Raw genomic sequence first — 20,576 nt, forward strand, 5'->3', positions numbered from 1 at the left:
CTCTGGAGATGTAGGTACCAGATACAGGCTGTAAGGCTTGCCTCTAGATGGCACTGGACAAGGAGGCACTGGACAGTATCAAGTGGGCCCTTATATTGGGAGTTGGATACTGCTACTCGCAGAGGAGCCCAACAAAGACTGCAGATTCATCAATACCAGAAGATTTGTCTCCAGAACTGCTGAAGAATCTGATACTGAGAGGCATAGGAGATCCCGCACTGCAGCACATGCCTCTGGTGTCGTGGATATTCTACTGTTCTCCAAATGCTGCTAATGTTGCATCAAAGGGGTTGGTACCACAGAGTGGATAGGCCTCGACCACAAAGGCACCAGGGTCAACATCCCCATGCAAGATGAATGGTACCAGGGAGCATCTCTTCTCCAGGGACACTCTACCCTGCCTTCCAGCCTGCTTGCTGGCAGCTGGAACTGGGGACCTTGATCTCCTGGTGGAGGCTGGCTTCTTTAAAGCATTTTGTCTATGCTTCTTCCTCATAGTGGGGAAGGAGAGTGGCACTGACTCTCCACAATATTTGTATAGCCACTTCTGATGGAAGCAGAAGCTTCTGGCTCCCGTCCTGAGTGGGAAGGCTCTGCTGGTGGGCTGAAGGCTGCCTTCATGAGGAGGTAACACAGTCTCACCTCTCTGTCCTTCTTAGTCTGGGGCTTGTAGTCTCTACATATTTTACACCTGTCCCAGAACGGGACCCTCCCCAAGGCACTTCAGACACCTGAAGTGAGGGTCACACACCAGCACTGACTTCTTGTTGTGGATGCAAGGCTTAAAGCTCAAAGACAGAGGCATACCCCAGTACTGAGAGATACATTGCCCAGATACACAGGAACCAATACTCTAAGTCAGTGGCTGTCAACTTTTTCAGACTACTGTATCCCTTTCAGGAGTCTGATTCATCTTGTGTACCCCCAAATTTCACCTCACTTAAAAACAACTTACTTATAAAATCAGACATAAAAATAGAAAAGTGGCACAGCACACTATTACTGAAAAATTGCTTACTTTCTCATTTTTACCATGTAATTATAAAGTAAATCAATTGGAATATAAATATTTGACTTATATCTCAGTGCACAGTATATAGAGTAGTATAAACAAATCATTGTCCATATGAAATTTTAGTTTCTACTGACTTGGCTAGGGCTTTTTATGTAGCCTATTGTAAAACTAGGCAAATATCTAGATGAGTTGATGTACCCTCTAGAAGCATAGACACTGACTCTGTGGGTGCTCCAGGGCTGGAGCACCAACTTCGTGGGCTGGAGCACCCACAGAAAAAAAATTGGCAGATGCCTAGCACCCACCGGCAGCCAGTTCCCCTCTCCCCCCGAGTGCTTCCCGCCCACTGGCGACCCCGCCAATCAACTCCTCCCCCTCCCTCCCAGCACCTCCCGCCTGCCACAGATCAGCTGGAGAGGTGAGGTGGGAGTGGGGGATTTGGGGGAAGGGATGGAGTGGGGGTGAGGCCTGGGTCAGAGTGGGGATTGAGCACCATTGGGGCAAGAAGGAAGCTGGTTCCTGTGGCTAGAAGACTTCTGAATAACTCTGGTTGAGAACCACTGCTCTAAGTAACATTAAATATCTAAAATAAATAAATAAATGGAACATATTGAAAAGCTCTATTAATAATGCCAAGCCCACTGTAACTATATACAAAAAATCTGAAACGGAGAACACTTGGAAAGCAAGTCAACACAATACCACTACCGATCATGGGAGGCAAGAAGGAACTGAGGCTGGTCAGGGGCAGCTTCACCCTTTCTATCATCACACAGCAGCATGAGCCAGTAGAGGACACATGAAACTCAACCTTATTGAGTTGTTGGTCACAGCCACAGAGAACTATACCACCACCATCAACCAGAATTGTTAGTTGTCAACTTTCATTCTGTCCATTGTGCATATGAATCTTGATACAGTCTCCAGTGATAGGATCATGTACACAGATGAGGATAAAAAAATAATTGAATAGTTGCCATTAACTGAGCATCAACTACCTTGTGTGAGGTGAGAGTACTGTGGAAAAAATACTGTATAATCATGTAATAAAGACTATCTTAAGCTTGCAAGGGAAACTTCAACTCTGGCATTACGTGAAATCTGAATGCTTGACTTTGCAACTATTCTGTTATTTTGGAAAGGTTTTTTTTTTAAATGCTATTTAGTTTTAAATGAATATCCACACAAAATGAGTGATCCAAAACAAGAAGTGCTCTGACTACTCACCTAGGTTATACCACATGTCTCTGATCTCAAACCCAATTTGCCTCCTCATGTCACCATACCTAAAAAGGAACACATTTCTTTATAAATGGCTGTATGCAAAATGAACTGGATATGACAATTTGAGTAGCATTTAAAATTCTACTTGAACTTTTAAGATTCCTAAATTCCTAAACCAACTTATACTACTAATACAATTAGCACCATTCATTTAGTACTCTAAATATACCCTGGTTTAAGCCACCCAGAATATGGTAGCACAGTCAGGAGCTCTGGCTCCCAGGCCTGTGTTGTAACCTCTACACTACTTGCTCTCCCTTGAAGGAAATAATTGCAATTTCTACAAAAGAGAGCACACAAACGAATCACCTGTGGGAATCTCTCTTTGTCATATCTGCGTATTACATAACTTTCCTTTGGGAGCATGGAGGTGGTTGTGTAGATTAATGAGAGTATTTTCCATTTTCCAGTCTCTAATGATGGGAGAAAGCATACTGCACAGCTTTACAGCCTAAAGGATATTTTATTTTTATACATATTTTTAGCATTTCTAGATTGTCCTAGAAAATGAAATGAGAAACACATCACCACATCTTATACACTAAAGTCAGCAGCACAAAGCCACAATGATTCAGGATTTTTGGATTTGAAGTTTATGCTGGGATGCAGTGATGTCCTGAAATGGGGCTGATGGCACTAATGCTTCATATCCCATGCCAATACTCACGACTTAGCAAACTATCATGGAGCCTCTCTACAGTAATGAAGATTGGGGCCCAATCCAGCTCTCAGAAATCAGTGTAAAGCTCCCCACTGATTTTGATCGGGACTGGATCAGGGCCTTAGTGAGTTCCTAGAATATATTTGCTTGATGTTGTATATATTTTTTAAAAACATTGCTTGTCTCATATTAGCAAAATCACAACATTTAGTAATTGGCAAAGGGTTTCCCTGATATTAGTGTGGATTAAGAGATTCGACTATATTTTTACAAAGTTTGCTGCTATTTAACACTCACATAAAATCCCAGCTGAGTAGGAGTGATATTTGTTTACAAGTAAATAAAATCTTATGCTTCAAGACCCATGACTTTATTGGTTGCTGAGCAATTTCCTTTTCGTTTTACTGCCTAGACAAATCTAATTCTATTAAAATTATAATTCATAAAACCATCATCACAGAGGTTTACAAATCAGCAAATTTTAATAACTAGCCTTGTCCAAGACCTGGTCTATTTACTTTTATTATCAGACATGAAGAATATGGTGAAAGTCTGTTGATCTCTTACATTTCCTCCATAGTGCAGTTCATAGCACAGTTTTATGCACATGTTGGTGGAAAAAGAAACCCTTATAAGGTTCTCACCTTATATGGGAATGTGAACAATCTCATTCACAATCTCTTGCTCCGAGATTAATATATAAGGCATTTCCAGTCCCCACCTCCCAGATTCTCCCTGCTCTTTATTCCTTGAATCTCCTACTGTTTCATGGATGTATACAGGAGATGTGCATATCTATATGCGCACACACACACACACAGAGTTAATTTGTGTATGTATGAAACATTATATACATACACAATTTATCATGCCAGTATTACCTCTACATACATGATGCATATGTACCTTATATTATACAAATAGACATATATATATACACACATACATTATATATACACACACATTCACAATTTAAATAAATAAATAAAGACACAGAGACACAAATATATAATGTGGAGGTGATATCCATATAACAACTTGGAAAGGTCTGTAATTCTCACATACCCATGCAATTTCAAACATAATTTACTATATGTCTATGACCACATTATCTACCTACTAATCTAGCTGCCTGGGACTTATTCTAACATTCAATCCACTCTCCCAAATAGCTTCAGACACATATATTAAATGTAAAAAAACAAAAATAAAAATACAAAATCCTCAGCCTGTCAGAGAAGCATTTCCTCCTCTTAAAGTTACCCTTGCCTGAGGCTTGGGATGTGTAATATTCAGTCCTACGCAAGTAATTACCTTTCTATACATAAAAATGTCATGATTTTGAAGTCTCTTATTTTACAGCCCTGTGGGGCAAGACACAGGAAGGTACCCAGCCTCCTCAGTGGGGTCCAACACTCCCATCTAGCTCTGGAAGGGTATGGGATTATGGATTTTAAGGCTGTATACAAGTTTTTAAATAAACCTCTCAGATACATTTTGGAGGTTTTTATAGCCCTGTACAGTTGGACTCCGGGTTAATAATCTAGTTTAATAACCTAGTTAATAAACTAGGGAAATATAGCCTAGATGGAACTACTGTAAGGTGGGTTCATAACTGGTTAGAAAGCCATTCCCAGTCAAGCTGGTAAAGCATATTGAGTGGGGTCCCACATGAATAGGTCTTACATCTATTTCTGATCAATATCTTCATCAATGGTTTAGATAATGGCATAGAGAGTACACTTATAAAGTTTGCAGACAATACTAAGCTGGGAGGGGTTGCAAGTGCTTTGGTGGATAGGATTGAAATTCAAGATGATAATTTGGAGAAATGGTCTGAGGTAAACAGAATGAAATTCTATAAGGACATATGCAAAGTACTCCACTTAGGAAGGAACAATCAGTTGCACACATACAAAATGGGAAAGGACTGCCTCGGATGGAGTACTGTGGGATCTGTGGGGCATAGTAGATAAATATGAGTCAACACTGTTGCAAAAAAAGCAAACATCATTCTGGGATATATCAGCAGCAGTGTTGTAAGCAAGACACAAGAAGTAATTCTTCTGCTCTAATCTTTACTGATACGGTCTCAATTGGAATAGTGTATCCAGTTCACTGGGCATAGTGTATCCAGTTCATTTCACTGTATCCAGTTCTGGGCACCACATTTCAGGAAAGATGTGGACAAATTGGGGAGCAACAAAAATGACTAAAGGTCAAGAAAACATGACCTATGAAGACAGATTGAAAAAACTGGGTCTGTTTCATCTGGAGAGGAGAAGACTGAGGGGGGACATTATAACAGTTTTTAAGGACATCAAACATTGGTACAAGGAGGAGGATGAAAAATTGTTCTCCTTAAATTCTGAGGATAGGACAAGAAGCAAAGGGCTTAAATTGCAGCAAGGGAGGTTTAGGTTGGACATTAGGAAAAACTTCCTAACTGTCAGAGTAGTTAAGCTCTGGAACAAATTGCCTAGGGAGGTTGTAGAATCTCCATCATTGGTGGCTTGTAAGAACAGGTTAGACAAATACCTGTTTGGAATGGTCTAGTTACAATGTAGTCCTACTTTGAGTAAAAGGGACTGGATTAGATGACCTTTGAGGACTCTTCCAGTCCTACACTTTTATGATTCTATGATTTAGATTCCATGGAGGAATAATTGATCTTTCCTTTGGTTAAAATAAAGATTCAGTGTTAAAAATGTGATCACATTTAATCCTAATGATGAACCTTACCTGTTGCCTCCCATACCACTTATGGTTGGCATCTGGTTGTAGCCTAAAAGGGCTCTAAGATTTGGGCCATGACATGATTTCTTGGACATTTTGTGAGGTGAGAGCTGGTGCTGAGTGGGGGACTGTAGGGTAGGAGGGTCTCTCAATAGCAAAGCATTCAACTCTGGGCAGTGTTGGTTTCAAAGGCTGTGAAGATGGCTCTACAGGTCCTAGCAACAAAGGTTTCCTTGCTTCAGCTGAGTGCTGTGTGGGCAGGAGGACAGAGAATTAGGAAAGGGAGGAGCTCTAGTTTGGCTGGGTTGGGGTAGAACAGGAGGAAAGGTAGCAAAAAGTAGAGGGGATCTGGTGTAAATTGCTCCTTCCTTCCCCCTCCGAGGTCTCTCACTAGATATGCTCACTGGATTTTTGCTGGGACTTTACCTCCCCTCACCTAGACGGCCCAACCCACAAGGGGGTTCTTCATGAACCAATTAAAGAAATGCCCCATAGGTTGAGTAGCACTAACTGAGCTATGCTGCCTCTTACTATAATCCAGACATACTGCACTTCTATACTATCAGGCAAAACTAACAGTGATACAAAAGGCTACATAAGCACAAGGGTTCTGAGATACACGTGGTGAGGGAACCATAATATTGAACTTCCTAGCATGTGTGCCATTAATGCAGTGTTTTGGCTGAAAATTTAAATACAGATTTTTTGCACTAATTTATTAAAAATATTTGGATTTTGAAAGAGTCCACACACATTGTTTAAAACCACTACATTGATTTTTATTGTCTCTAGCTTGTTTGCTCAGTGAAGAAAGGGAACAATGTGCCTGAATTTAAAGAAATGAAGGCAGTAATACAGTGGGCAAATATGACAGGTTTCAATACTTTGTGTTCCCAAATCTTTGCGTCTTCTCCTTTTGACAGGTTTTATTTGCTGTGAAATTTAGAACTTAATTCAGACAGTTCAAATTCCCTGTCCAGAGGTAGGCAATGTAATCCCCTTTGACCAGGAAACCATACAAGTCTGCAGCTATGCAACAAAACATTCTTCAGGGATATCACAGTGACACTGACTGTAGTTATGAAGTTTCACTGTAAAAGGCCTTTAGGAATTAGGCAATAAAGAATACAAGTGAAATAAGATTAGAATAAGCACAAACCTAAAGCGGCTTTAAAAAAAACCCTACTTTTAGAATATGTCCATATTTCTGAAAGTCTTGACTATGAACATACTGCAGCATAAGCCTTTCAGATCTTGATTCACTGGTAGGAATATAAGCTATATTTGATTCATAGTTTTAAAACCAACATTTCATTACATCACGATTACATCTAAATTTGGATTTATCTAAGGAACCAAAGTAAAATTATGTTAATAGTCCCTTAAATTCTTACCCATGGTTTTATATTGGGAATAGGACTTACTTGTTAAGTATTTTGGCTCTTTTAGCACTTGAAAAATTCTCCAGTTGTAAAGATTCTTGTGTAAGAAAAGCAACAGCCAGATGGAAGTAGTTGTTCCAAAGCTGAAAATCAGAGAGAGGACAAGAATAAATACAATTAAATCACTGAAATGTTCTTCTGCATACCTCCAAAACATTTTAAAATACATAATTTTCACATAAATATTAATAGAAAAAATAGACATTGCCTTCTTGAAGAGATCTTTTAATGAAACATATTTTTAATGAAACAAAATGGTCCGTTTACACAAAATGAAAGGCATTTTGATTATTCAAACATTATCTTTATTCAAAAGATATGAATATGAGTGTGTATATGTTTTTATATATATTTTACACACCCATATATCGTGCATGGGTGTATCCAGTTCATTTCACTGTATCCAGTTCTGGGCACCACATTTCAGGAAAGTGTGTGTGTGTGTGTGTGGTGTGTGTGTGTGAGAGAGAGATTTAAGTTTACTGAATGTCTATTAAAGCCTGCTGAAGGACAGATAGGGCTGGCTGTTCTTTGTGCAATTATCTTTAGAAATACTTACAGGAACATAAGTCTGGAAGGGACCTCCTGGGTCATCGAGTCCCCTGCTATCACAGGCAATCCCATCCCATCATCCCATTCATAAATGTATCAAACTCCATCTCAAAATTAATTAGGTTGTTTGCTCTCATTGCTCCCATGGAAAGCTGTTCCAGAACCTCACTCCTCTAATGATTAGAAAGCTTCTTCTAATTTACAGCTTAAATTTATTCATGATCAGTTTATACCCATTTGTTCTTGTTGGGGACACCGGGCATGGCCACTAGGTAACTCAAGGGGATGGAATACCACGAGTGTCGATGAAGCCCCCTCGCTCTAGGCCCAGATGGCCCCCCCTCCTTCCCTTTTCTGCCTGGAGATACTCAGCCTTCAGGCTGAGAAATTTGCAACAGTGTATTGCACTGAACGGGGAAATGGAATGAATATCTGTATGCACATTTGTTTTTGGCTTTGTGTAATCGATCAGATGTCTTACAACAATGTAATTTGACTTTGACTGGTTCGGTAGTGGCTAATGTTAGTCCCCAGACCTCCATCCCAACTGTGATGGCAGGTCCGGTGTCCCCTTCGGCCCCCATCCCCCACCTGATAGGGCCCCTACAGTGGGCTTATATCTTTTACTTACTGAGACTAAGATCTCCTGTACTGGCACGGGTGAGCGTCCGGCCACGACTATGCAGGTCTATACCCATGTGCCCTTTAACCCTATGGATTTGGCTGCTTTCAAAGTACAGGCAGGGGAGTTTTCCACCAACCGAGTAGGTTTATTTCAGTTTTTTGAGGGCTGCCTTAGCAGCTATAAACCAGATTGGGACGATTGCAATGTCCTCCTGCTCACTTTATTGTCTGAGGTCGAACAACAACAGGTCGTGTCCAAGGCAAGGGAGGAGGCACAGAGACGGTACGACCAGGATCGTAATAATGTTCCTGACCCGATGAGCAGTTCCCCCGAGTAGACCCCAGGTGGAACCCAAATGATCCTGCGGGTATGACCCGGCTACCACCTATAAGCAGCTGCTTTTGTATGGACTCCGTCACGTGGCTGTCCGACATAACAATTGGGCAAAACTGTATGAGGTAATGCAGGATCTAAAGGACAGCCCAGGGGCCTTCCTACAGCGTATTCGGGACGCTATTAGACAGAACACCAATGCAGATCCTGATGATCAGGAAACTGAGGCAATCATTAAGGGAATTTTCACGAGCAGAGCAGCCCCTGATATTAAGAGAAAGTTACAGAAAAAAGATTTAATGGGCATGACCATGGCACAAATCTTAGAGACTGCAAACGAGCTTATAGTCTAAGGGAGGCAGAAAGGATAAAAGCAAGTTAGAATGATGGTAGTGGCAGTACAGCCGGCACTACGGAAGTGGCCGGGGGGAAGGGGCCGTGTATCTGGACCTCCGGGCCGCAGGAGATCGACTGGGTCACAACCAGTGTGCCTTTGTAGACAAGAGGGACACTGGAGAATGAGTGCCCAGAGAGGAATGGAAAGGGGGGCGCCCCTATGATGGCAGTGGAGAACAGGAATCATGGTGTCAGGGGGGACGGACTGCCCTGCCCCTGGAACCCCGAGTAAAAACGCGGGTGGGAAGTTCGGAAATAGACTTTTAGTGGACTCTGGAGCGTCACGAACTGCCGTGAATCGACCCCTTTAGTTGCCAGTTAGCAGACTCCCTTACCGTGGTTGGTGTGCCACAGGCAGAGGCACCAAGTGCCCAGTGTATGCCCCAGCAGAAGTGCTTTGGGAAACAGGACTATATCTCACAAGCTGGCTTCTCCCCCGAGTGCCCGACGCCTCTGCTGGGACGGATCTGCTTTTTTTGCCTTGCGCCACCTTGCAGTTTACTCAAGAACGAAATACCCTTACCCACCCCCGAGAATGCATGATCATGACCCTTACAGTTATCCCCCAGCTATGCAAGCCCCAGAATGGAGCCTGTGGGAAGACCGGGTGTACCCTCTAGTGTGGGCGGTGGGGGTCCCAGGAAAAGCTACCCATCAAGTCCCTGTTAAGGTTCAGCTCCTGCCAGGAAAAGGCCCGGTGCGAGTTAAACAGTATCCAATTGCGAGGGAAGCCAGAGAAGGTTTACAGGACACTATAGATCGATTCTTAACATATGGAATCCTCCGGGAATGCCAGTCAGCCTGGAACACTCCCATCCTGTCCGTACGAAAACCTGATGGCACGTATCGCTTGGTACAGGATCTGAGGGCAGTTAATGAACGGGTTAAAACTCTGCACCCCCTGGTTCCAAATCCGTATACCTTACTGGCTTCTGTAGGAGGCCAGTATACACATTTTTCGGTCCTCGATTTGAAAGATGCATTCTTCGCTATTCCCGTAGATACCTCGTCCCAAGAAATCTTTTCTTTCGAGTGGGAGGACACAAAAAGGGTTAAAAGGCAACTATGCTGGACAGTATTGGCCCAGGGATTTAAAAATTCCCCCACCCTTTTTGGCCAGGCTTTGGCCAGGGATCTGGAAGAGTGGAACAACGAGGAGGGGGTGGTTCTTCTTCAATATGTAGATGATTTGTTAATTGCTACAGTGGGCCTAACCCCATGCCTCAAAGCCGCTGTGGGTCTCCTGAATTTTATTGGCCTCCGAGGATATCGGGTATCAAGAAACAAGGCTCAAATTGCCCTCCCAATGGTACAATTCCTGGGGTTCCACATAAGGCAGGGGGAGCGTCAGCTTTCCAGTGAGAGGAAGGAGGCTGTCTGCCAGGTTCCCGTTCCCATTAATTGTAAATGCCTCAGAGCCTTCCTGGGCATGGTGGGGTTCTGTCGGATATGGATCCCGGAATTTGGACTGTGGGCTAGACCCCTGTATGACTGTGTAAAAGGAGCAGATCATGACCCCAGAGGCTGACAGGGCATTTAAAATCTTGAAAAGGAAGCTGATGGAAGCTCCGGCTCTGGGCCTCCCGGATCTCACTAAGCCATTTCAGCTGTATGTACATGAACGAAAGGGGGTGGCCCTAGGAGTGCTCACACAGTTGTTGGGAGCATGGAAACATCCCGTGGCCTATTTCTCTAAGCAGCTGGACCAAGTGGCAAAGGGATGGCCAGCGTGCCTGCGGGCAGTTGCAGCCACAGCCCTGACGCTGGCTGAAGCTGAGAAACTAACTTTGGGAGGGACAATACAGATATACCCCTCATATGGTCCGAGCCTTATTGGATGCAAAGGGAGGCCTTTGGCTCACACAGGCTCGGATGGCTAAGTACCAGGCTAAATTTCTGGAGAACTCTGAAATTACTTTACAGTCTTGCCCCTCCCTTAACCCCGCCACCCTCTTACCGGAGACTGAGGAACAGGAACATGATTGTTTAGAGATCATAGATGCCCAATATTCTAGCCACCTGGACTTAAAAGATATACCCCTCCTAAATGCAGAGCATGAGTGGAATACTGATGGTAGCAGCACTGTGATAAATGGGCAAAGGAGGGCGGGCTATGCTGTCGTAACCCTCCATGACACTGTGGAAGCCAAGGGTTTGCCCACCTGGGACCTCTGCCCAGCTGGCTGAACTAGTTGCCCTCACCCGTGCGCTTGAACTGTCAAAAGGAAAGCGGGTCAATGTTTTTACCGATTCAAAATATGCCTTTGGAGTGCTACATGCTCATGCTGGCTTATGGAAGTGAAGGGGAATGCTGACAGCTCAAGGCTCCCCAGTGAAGAGGCCCCAAATCCTCCGGCTCCTAGAAGCCGTACAACTCCCCTCAGAAGTGGCAGTGGTACACTGTAAAGCCCATCAAAGGGAAGATCAAGATGTGGCCAGGGTAATGCCCAGGCAGATAGAGAGGCTAAGCATGCTGCCACCCTGATATCCCCTCAGACTGAGAATGCCCATATGCATGCCCTTATCCCATCTGTGAGGGACCTTCCAACTCCCCAGTACTCTGGAGAGGAGAGACAGCTAATTGACAAACTCGGTCTCCAGGAAAAGGAGGGATGGCTCCATTCCCCGGAAGGGAAGGTCCTTCTACCGAAGGGCCTGATCCAGCCAGTGTTACAAAAATTACATCAAACCACTCATGCTGGCAGTAAAGCACTTATCCAACTGATGGGAAAATACTTTATAACTTCTGGACTCCGACCCCTGGCTACCTAGGTACAGGCGGACTGCTTAGTCTGTCAAAGAATAACCCCCAACCAGGACATCAAGGGCCACCCGCTGCTCTGGAACCCACTCCGGGCCCCGGGGGTGTGTGGCAAATAGATTTTACTGAGTTTCCTCAGACCCAAGGGTACAAATATCTTCTTGTCTTAGTGGATCGATTCAGCGGATGGCCAGAAGCCTTCCCATGCCGCAATTGCACTGCCAGGACGGTGGCCCTTAAGTTTGTTAAGGAGGTCATTCCTCGCTTCGGACTTCCCCAGTGGATGGAATCTGACAACGGGACACATTTCACATCAAAGATTGTCCAAAGCATCTCGAATGCCTTGCAGATCCCCTGGAAACTCCATACGCCCTGGAGGCCACAAGCCAGCGGTGTAGTACAGCGTACCAATCAGACTCTTAAACGACATCTTTCAAAAGTGTGCCAAGAAGCCTCCCTGCGATGGCCTGATGCCCCCCTCATGCTCTGCATCTGCGCTCTCCCAAAGGGTAGATTAGGGCTTAGTCCCTTTGAAATTATGTTTGGGAGGGTATGGCCTATGAATGGCACACCGGTTCTATCAGGGGAGTGGGAGCTGGGTAATGGTTTTTTGTCTCAGTATATGTGTTCCTTGTCTGCTGTTCTCTTGTCTCTTCACAGGTATACTAAAGACTCCCAGCCTCTTCCCTTGGACTCTCCCGTCCATTCCTTGCAGCCCGGCAACTCTGTGCTTGTTCGCACCTGGAAAGACGAGCCTCTCCAGGAAAAGTGGAAAGGACCCTACATCGTCCTGCTAATCTCCCATATGGCGGCAAAGGTCGAGGGACACAAGAACTGGATTCATCACTCGCGTCTGAAGGCAGTACCCACCCCTTCATCAGCAGAGCAGTGGACCGTCCACCCCGTTGACTCCTCATCTAGTGACGATCTCGGGCTAAAGTTACTGTTTAAGAGACACATACAGTGGGCACCTTAACGCCAAAATGGGCCCACTCAAAAACTGGAAACCCTGGACCGGGAGGACCCCGGTAATAATTAATCGTGTAACCCTGTTATTTTCTATGCTGTTATTTCTAAACTGTGCATATCGGGAATATAATTCCTTTGTTTTACTTGCGCACCATGTTGCTACTTTAACAAACCAAACTGATTGCCGGGTGTGTGCTCCGACTCCACTTTCCCCCAGAATAGGAGTGCCCCTTGACATGCTGCCCTTAAACCTAGCAGAATTTGCCTCCACCAAAGAGCAGAAAAGTAGAAATCAAATCAAATCAATCCCATTCTGGGATAAGATCTCTTTGCAGCAAGCTACCTACCAGGATCAGGAGTATTCAGTTGCAGTGCTCACTGAGGGAGTGTTTTGTTTTACCCAAAACCAATCTGATCACTATAGGCGTCCTGTGGGAAGGAGCTCCTGTGTTATTACACAGTGGGCCAATGGATATTGGATAAAAACCGAGAGGGGAGGTCAACAGTGTGGATGTAATGGTTCCTCCCCTTTTGGGGAAACTCTTATGAATGATCCTTCCACAAAAGAGGGTCAGGAAATATAAATTGCCGTTCAGTTAATATTTCCACTATAGCAGGTCAATGGTGGGTTTGCAGCGGTCCTTATGGTGAGTGCAATTTGAATGGCACAATTAGGAATACCCCCCCTTGTACCCACTCGGGAGGATGGGAAGCCCCCCTGGGGGCATATGAATTGTTTGGAAAAGCGGCCTTAAATATCCCAGGAATCCCTCTATGAAACAGTCCTTACTGGGCCCTACGAGGCCACTATTTTGTATGTGGCCGAAAGGCTTACAAGGTATTGCCAGCCAATTGGACAGGTAGCTGTTATATAGCTTATGGAGTTCCTCATCTTTCAATAATCACCACACTGCCCAAAGGAAAGATTAGGAATACCCGAGATACCTCTGTTGAGTCACGAGAAGAGACCCTGTGGCGACTCAATGCCGCCTTGGAGGGCAATGCTAAGAATCCCCTCACAACTGAAAAGCTTACAGGGTGCTCCATACTGGGAATTGTGCCACTGATTACCGGGCCAGCCATAGCATGCATAGGCCGCTATATTGTAAGGCTTCAAATGGTGCTTGAAAAAGTAGCCTTAGAATTAGAGGACTTGATTCGTGATCTAGGATCAGCAGTAGTAACATTAAATAAGGAGGTACAGCAGCTCAGAACGTATTCCCTCCAAAACAGGCTGGCCTTGGACTACCTTTTGGCATCCCAAGGGGCTGTTTGTGCCCTTGTCGGGTCCCAATGTTGTGTATATGTAAATGACAGCAGTTATGAGATTTATGATAAGGTAGTACACGCTGAGGCCCATGCCCGAGCCGGAGCACAGTCTGCTTACACTGCCCCCGAGGGTGATTGGTTGCAAACCTTGTTTTCAGGCTGGGGTTTGTCATCTTGGCTTGGTGGTTTATTTAGTCTGTTGTTGAAAAGTTTTCTTCCTGTCTTAATCGTACTAATGGTGTTATGTTGTGCAATATCATGTGTTAGAGCCCTTGTAAAAAACATGGTAATGCATTCCCTTCAGGGCTACCACAAAGTGCTTATGCAAAGTCCCCTTATAAAAAGATAAGAGCCCAAGTGAGAAAACTCAGAGACAAGGCTGTTGAATATTCTCAAAGGAGGGAGTTGTTGGGGACACCGGGCATGGCCACTAGGTAACTCAAGGGGATGGAAGACCATGAGTGTCGATTGAAGCCCCCTCGCTCTAGCCCAGATGGCCCCCCCCTCCTTCCCTTTTCTGCCTGAGATACTCACAGCCTTCAGGCTGAGAAATCTGCAACAGTGTATTGCAGGCACAGACTGACTGGAGCAAGATTAGGTCAAGCAGGACAGGAATGTTAGATAGTGCTGAACAAACAACTCCATATATGGGGGAATAGATGATAAGAGGAAAAAGGGGAACTGGCCCGGTATAGCAGGATTGGCTATATGGATACTTAGGACAGCTTGCTATTGGATAAGCATGCTAAAGAATGAATGTATAAAATATGTGTAACTGCTTGCACTGGTGTGCAGGATTTGACATTGTTGTCTCCCTGTACCGCTTGAAGCTTCAAATAAACTTTTCTACTTCTCCATCCCGTTGTGATTATTGGGCGATGCACACCGGGCAACAAATCCAGCTGTTGCCTGCCTCGGGCATTTTGTGCCAGCAACATTCTTGTGCTAAGATTTTCCTTAATTTTAAATAATTCTTTTGACTCTTTGGTATTCCCCCCCCCACCTGCTGCCCTGACGAACTTAGTAAAGAGCAATCTCAACCTGTCATTTTGCTAATCTAAACAAGCCAAGCTCTTTTAGCTCCTGTCCTAAGATAGGATGAACAGATGAATGAAGAACCTAATAGCCCTTATAGTTCATCCTTCTATGCCACTGTTCAGTTTGAAGTCATCTTTCTTGAAACTGGGTGACCAGAACATTACACAGTATTCCAAATGAGATCTTATTAATGCCCTTGTATAATGGCATTACCACGCCCCTATCTCTACTGGAAATACCCTACCATGTCCTATGATCACATTTGCCTTTTCCATGGCTACATCACATTGGTGGCTCATAGTTATCTGATGATCGACTAATACACTCAGGTTCTTCTCCTCCTCTGTTGTTTCTAACTGATGAGCCTCCAGCTTATAGTAGAATTTCTTGTTATCAGTCCTAAATGCCAAACTTGCACGTTGTACTATTAAATTTTCATCCCATTTCTATTACTCCCAATCCGCAGTTCTTCCTGTGTATATTCCAATCCTTCCCTGATTGATTATGCTCCCCACTTCATGTCATCAGCATTTCATTAGCACTTTCTCCCCTTTTTGTGCCAAGGTCATTAATGAAAGTATGAAATAAAATCAGTCCAAGACCGATCCTTGAGAAACTCCGCTAGTAACTATCAAAGGAAGTTTCCTATAATGAATCTCAGCAAATCACAACACTGTAATAATGTTAACACATTCCACTGTGTGTGGCTACCTCAGAATTTGATTTCAGAGAACCATTGCCAGTGTTCGCTCCTATTGACACACTATCCACTCAGACCTCAAAGCATTTCCTATGTATTTCTGAAGCATTCTGCATACTTACAGGCTCTATAAATGAATAAATAAATAAATAAAGTGCGTCCATTATCTGATTAAAAACTAAATTTATATGCAAATTAGGTACGGCCCTCAAGCTCTTGAGAAGTTGCCAACAGGTCTCCCAGTGCTGCAAAGGTTGTACAAGATCAGTGTATTTATTTTTGCAGTGGCAGACATAATGTACAGCTTACTTATTGGAAATATAAATTTTTCACTACTCTATTAAAATATTTAATTGATTTTTAAAAAGTCCTACTACTATAAAGAAATCTCTGGGTGACACAAACAAAATAAATTAGTTTAGTCTGTATCTCTTATACTATTCCTAAACCAGAGGCAACCATCAGAGCAAGGAGAGGAAGGAAGGCTATGGCTCACCAGTTCTCTGGGCTAGCTCCAGTTTTCAACATGACATTCAGGCAGCTACCAGGATGCTCTAAGTGATGCCACGGCATAGGGTTTTTTAATGGGTCCTATGCTAGAGGAAGATAGGCATAGATGAACTCTTCTTCCTGTGACATCCTCTACTGCCTTCCCAGACCAGGAAGGGTGGAGTGCTACAGGTGGAGGACCCAGCTGTGGCATGTCTGGTGCCAGCAGGCGAGGTCTCTGACAGCAGAGAGCTGCCACATTGTAACCAGATTATGGCCCTTCTGCACTGTTGCTGTAATGAGAATCTGGCACACCATATTATTCAGGCTTGTTAAACCGAACAGTGGAAATGATGGTCCACACTGAGAAACCCTGCAATAGATCTTCAAACATTTAAATCTGAACAGTATTAGCTGGTCTCAATTGTCAAGACAGACAAAAGCAGAGACACAGTTTTTACAGTAGTCAGGTCCCAAATCAGTGCAGAGTTCTACAGATCAATAGTTATACTGATAAAAATTATTGTTGAAATTAATAGTTATACTGATACTGAATTAAGTGAAAAGAGTGCACTAGTTACTCTGCACAAACTCTCTTTGTGGACACTTTTACTGTGCACTAAAAGTTCCTTTGTGCGCATTAGCTTAATACACTTGGGAAATGTACTAAGCTAAACCACCTCAGGGCACCCTTTGTGCACAGTAAGAGGGAGTTATTGCTGACTAGCTAGTGCACTTTAAATTCACACCTTAGCTTACTGAGCACTAACTTCCCTGTGTGTCTTCATCCAAACCTCACATTCAGAGAGACACTAGTAAAATTGAGAGACTGCACTGCCAGAGTCTGATGAAAAGGTAACTTAGAGTTGAGTATCTTCAGCATATGATGGAAGAGCAACCAAACCACCTCACCATCTCTTCTAGTAACTTCACAGTAGCAGGAGGGATGAATGAACAGAACCCTGAAGTATTCCTCATAGGAGAATTCTTGGAGAAGAGTTGGATCATCTCAGAGAAACTAATGGAGACACCCAATGTGCCAATCCCATCTATACCTACACGGGTTCACAACTAAAACAATTCCTTGAGGAGAACAGTCATAGGCAGATGAGAGATTTAAAATAATCAGCAAGGACATTTTTCTATTGTTCTTTACCCAGAGATCATTTACCAACCAGACCAGGACTGTCTAGGCGTTACAGTCATGTCATAAATCAAATTGAAAAAGGTCCAGGAAATCTGAGATCACCAGATAATACCAGAGCTACTGCACCACAACATTCTGAACAACCGCTTGTTCACATGAGAAAGTTGCACTGATTTAACCTCATGTGATTTTATACTAATTTAATTAAACTGGGACAAAACAGTACGTGGACACATTGATTGTATTCTGAATGGTTTATCTTAAACAGATTCCTAAACAATTTAAAATGAACTGAAATAAGGTTGATTTAAACCAAAATAGGGGCATTCACACAGCCTTTTACACCAGTTTAACTAAATTGGTTTAAAAATTATACTTTAAGTTAAATAGGCGCAACTTTCTCATCTAGGCAAGGCCTAACTTTCCATCAAAAAGGAATGTGAGAGTAGGGCTGTAATGAGGATGATTATCAGTATCAAGACATAGCTTGATGACCCCAATAATCACTTCTTTGAGATATACTGGAATCTTGCCCTCAGAATTTGTTGACCGTCTTTCTCTAATAACAGATCTGCTATTTTTGGTACCTGAAAGGTGCATAGCTCCAATGAGTAGATTTCACTTGAAGTTCTTTAAATAGCTCTGGAAATTCAGTAGGTCAGGTTGACTGAAACTCCATGTTGCAGTTGTGCCTTCTCTCAAACCCCACACATGCAGAACTGCCAACTGCAGAAGCAGCAAATTTGGCCCATATATGAGTATTAGCCACAAATTAGGTAGAAAACTGCTCAGAGCAAGAAACACTTAACTCTGAATTCAACCTAGATTCACCTTGCTGTTTACCACCCAGAACTGTTCCACTGACAGACTTCGTAGATGCTAGGGTGGAGAAGAGGGAATTTTTCTTTGCATACATTATGACAATGGCATAAGAATATAATGTGATAAATCAGAATAAAAGTATGATTTCCACTATGGACATGTTAGTTTCCTTCTTTCACCTTTCATCTGCTGAAATGCCATTTGTGACTTAGTTCCTTGCAACTAAACCTACCAAAATTAACTAAATGAAAATTAGTGTCCAAAATGGCAGGCCATGACATTTCTAACACTGAACAGGATTTTTCCTGTTACTCGAAACAAGAAGCAGTCTTTCAGTCACACTGCTTCATGTGCCCACACAGCAGTTTTCCAGGCAAGGAGAAAGGCAGCAGAGTGAAACTGACTAGGACCACCTGGAAGAACTGACGTGAGAGTTCAATACAATTAGTGCTAATAAAAAAGAGAATGGGAAATACTCAGGCCTTTAAGGCTTTGTGATGATTTTGAGGAATAAGATATGGGGAAGCGTTCTGGGCCCTTCACGTTGAGAAGATAAAAGACAATTTCAGCATTTGAGCCATTCTTGTTGTGGGGAAGAGTAGACCACGGAGAAGGGAATTGGCAGAACAGAGTTAACAAGCCAAGAAAAGAATTTACAATTCAAAAATAGAAGAAAACTAATTAATTAATAAAAAGGATTATAAAGAAATATCAAAGGTGAGCATGTGTGTTTTGTGTGTGCACGTACTGTATGTATATGAGAAAGAGATACTCAGACAAGCTTAGGGAAGAACAAGATAGACTGAAGAGGAGGAAATAAGCTTGGGGGCAAAACAGAAAGAATCAGAAAGTAAAACATCTTGGAAAAGAAAAGATGAAAGAAATACAGAAACTGAATGGTTCCACATCACTTCTTGATTAATAAACTACGTGATACAAAATCAATGCAGCACATATTACATGGATTCAAAACTGGTTAAATTATATGTCTCAAAATGTAATTATAAATGGAGAATCATCCTCAAGTGGCTGTATTTCTAGTGAGGTCCAACAGGGATCAGTTCTTCACCCTACACTATTTCACATTTTTATTAATGGCCTGAAAGAAAACACATAATCATCACTGACAAAGTCTGCAGATGACACAAATATCGGGGAGAGTACTAAACAATGAAAAGGACATGTCACTGACAAAGAATGATCTGGATCACTGAGTAAGCTGGGCTCAAGCAAAGAAAGTGTGTTTTAACATGGTGAAATGTAAAGTCATAAATCTAGGATCAAGAAGGCAGGCCATCCTTACAGTTTGGGGGACTCTATCCTGGGAAGCAGTGACTCAAACAGATTTGAGGGTCATGGGAGATAATCAGTTGAACATGAGCTCACAGTGCAACACGATGGCCAAAAAGGGCTAATGCAATCCTTGGATTATATAAATGGGTAATATAAATTAGGAGTTGAAAGGTTATATATTACCTATGTATTTGGCCCTGGGGCAACCACTAATGGACTATTATGTCCCGTTCTGGTGTCCACGATTCAAGAAGGAGGTTGATAAATTGGAAATGGTTCAAAGAAGAACCATGAGAACAATTAAAGGATTGGAAATCATGTATTTTAATGATTGAGGTCTTTTGAGTCTGTTTATTTTAACAAAAAGAAGGTTAAATTGTGAGACAGCTTATAAGTGCTGTACCTTCATGGGGAACAACAATTTGATAATGGACTCTTCAGTCTAGCAGACAAAAATACAAGATCTACTTGCAGGAAGTTGAAGCTAGACAAATCCAGATTGGAAATAAAGAGCAAATTTTTAAGTGAGGGTAATTAACCATTAGAATGACTTACCAAGAACTGTGGTGGATTTTTCATCACTTGCAATTTTTAAATCAAGATGGGATGTTTTTCTAAACAGATATGTTTCAGTTCAAACACAAAGTAATTCAATTAAGTCATATGGCCTGTGTTGTACAGGAGGTTGGAATAGATCGGGGTTGGCAAACTTTTTGGCCCGAGGGCCACATCTGAGTGGGGGAAATTGCATGCAGGGCCATGAATATAGGGCTGGGGTAGTGGGTTGGGGTGCGGGAGGGAGTGTAGTGTGCAGGAAGGAGCTCAGGGCAAGGGGTTGGAAAAGAGGAAAGGTGCGGGGTATACGAGGGGGCTCAGGGAAGGGGGTTGGGGTGCAGGGAGGGTGCTGGGTACAGTAGAGGGTTGGGGTGCAGTCAGGGGGCTCAGGGCAGGGGGTTGGGGTGCAGGAGGAGTTTGTGGTGCGGACTCTGGCCTGGTGCCGCTTACTTGGACTGGCTCTGGGGTGGCAGCGGTGCACACTGGGGC

General features: G+C 43.2%; 1 protein-coding gene across 1 annotated transcript in view; it reads right to left on the bottom strand.

Moving 5' to 3' along the window:
- The window catches only part of DOCK1 (dedicator of cytokinesis 1), a 578,721-nt gene that overhangs the window by 138,283 nt on the left and 419,862 nt on the right, over positions 1 to 20,576 (bottom strand). Inside the window, 2 exon segments of the mRNA XM_038408546.2 lie at positions 2,243 to 2,301; positions 7,121 to 7,221. Of these exon segments, the coding sequence (XP_038264474.1) occupies positions 2,243 to 2,301; positions 7,121 to 7,221 (160 nt within the window).

The sequence above is a fragment of the Dermochelys coriacea genome, chromosome 7 (genome assembly GCF_009764565.3).
Source record: "Dermochelys coriacea isolate rDerCor1 chromosome 7, rDerCor1.pri.v4, whole genome shotgun sequence".
NCBI classification, from domain to species: domain Eukaryota; kingdom Metazoa; phylum Chordata; order Testudines; family Dermochelyidae; genus Dermochelys; species Dermochelys coriacea.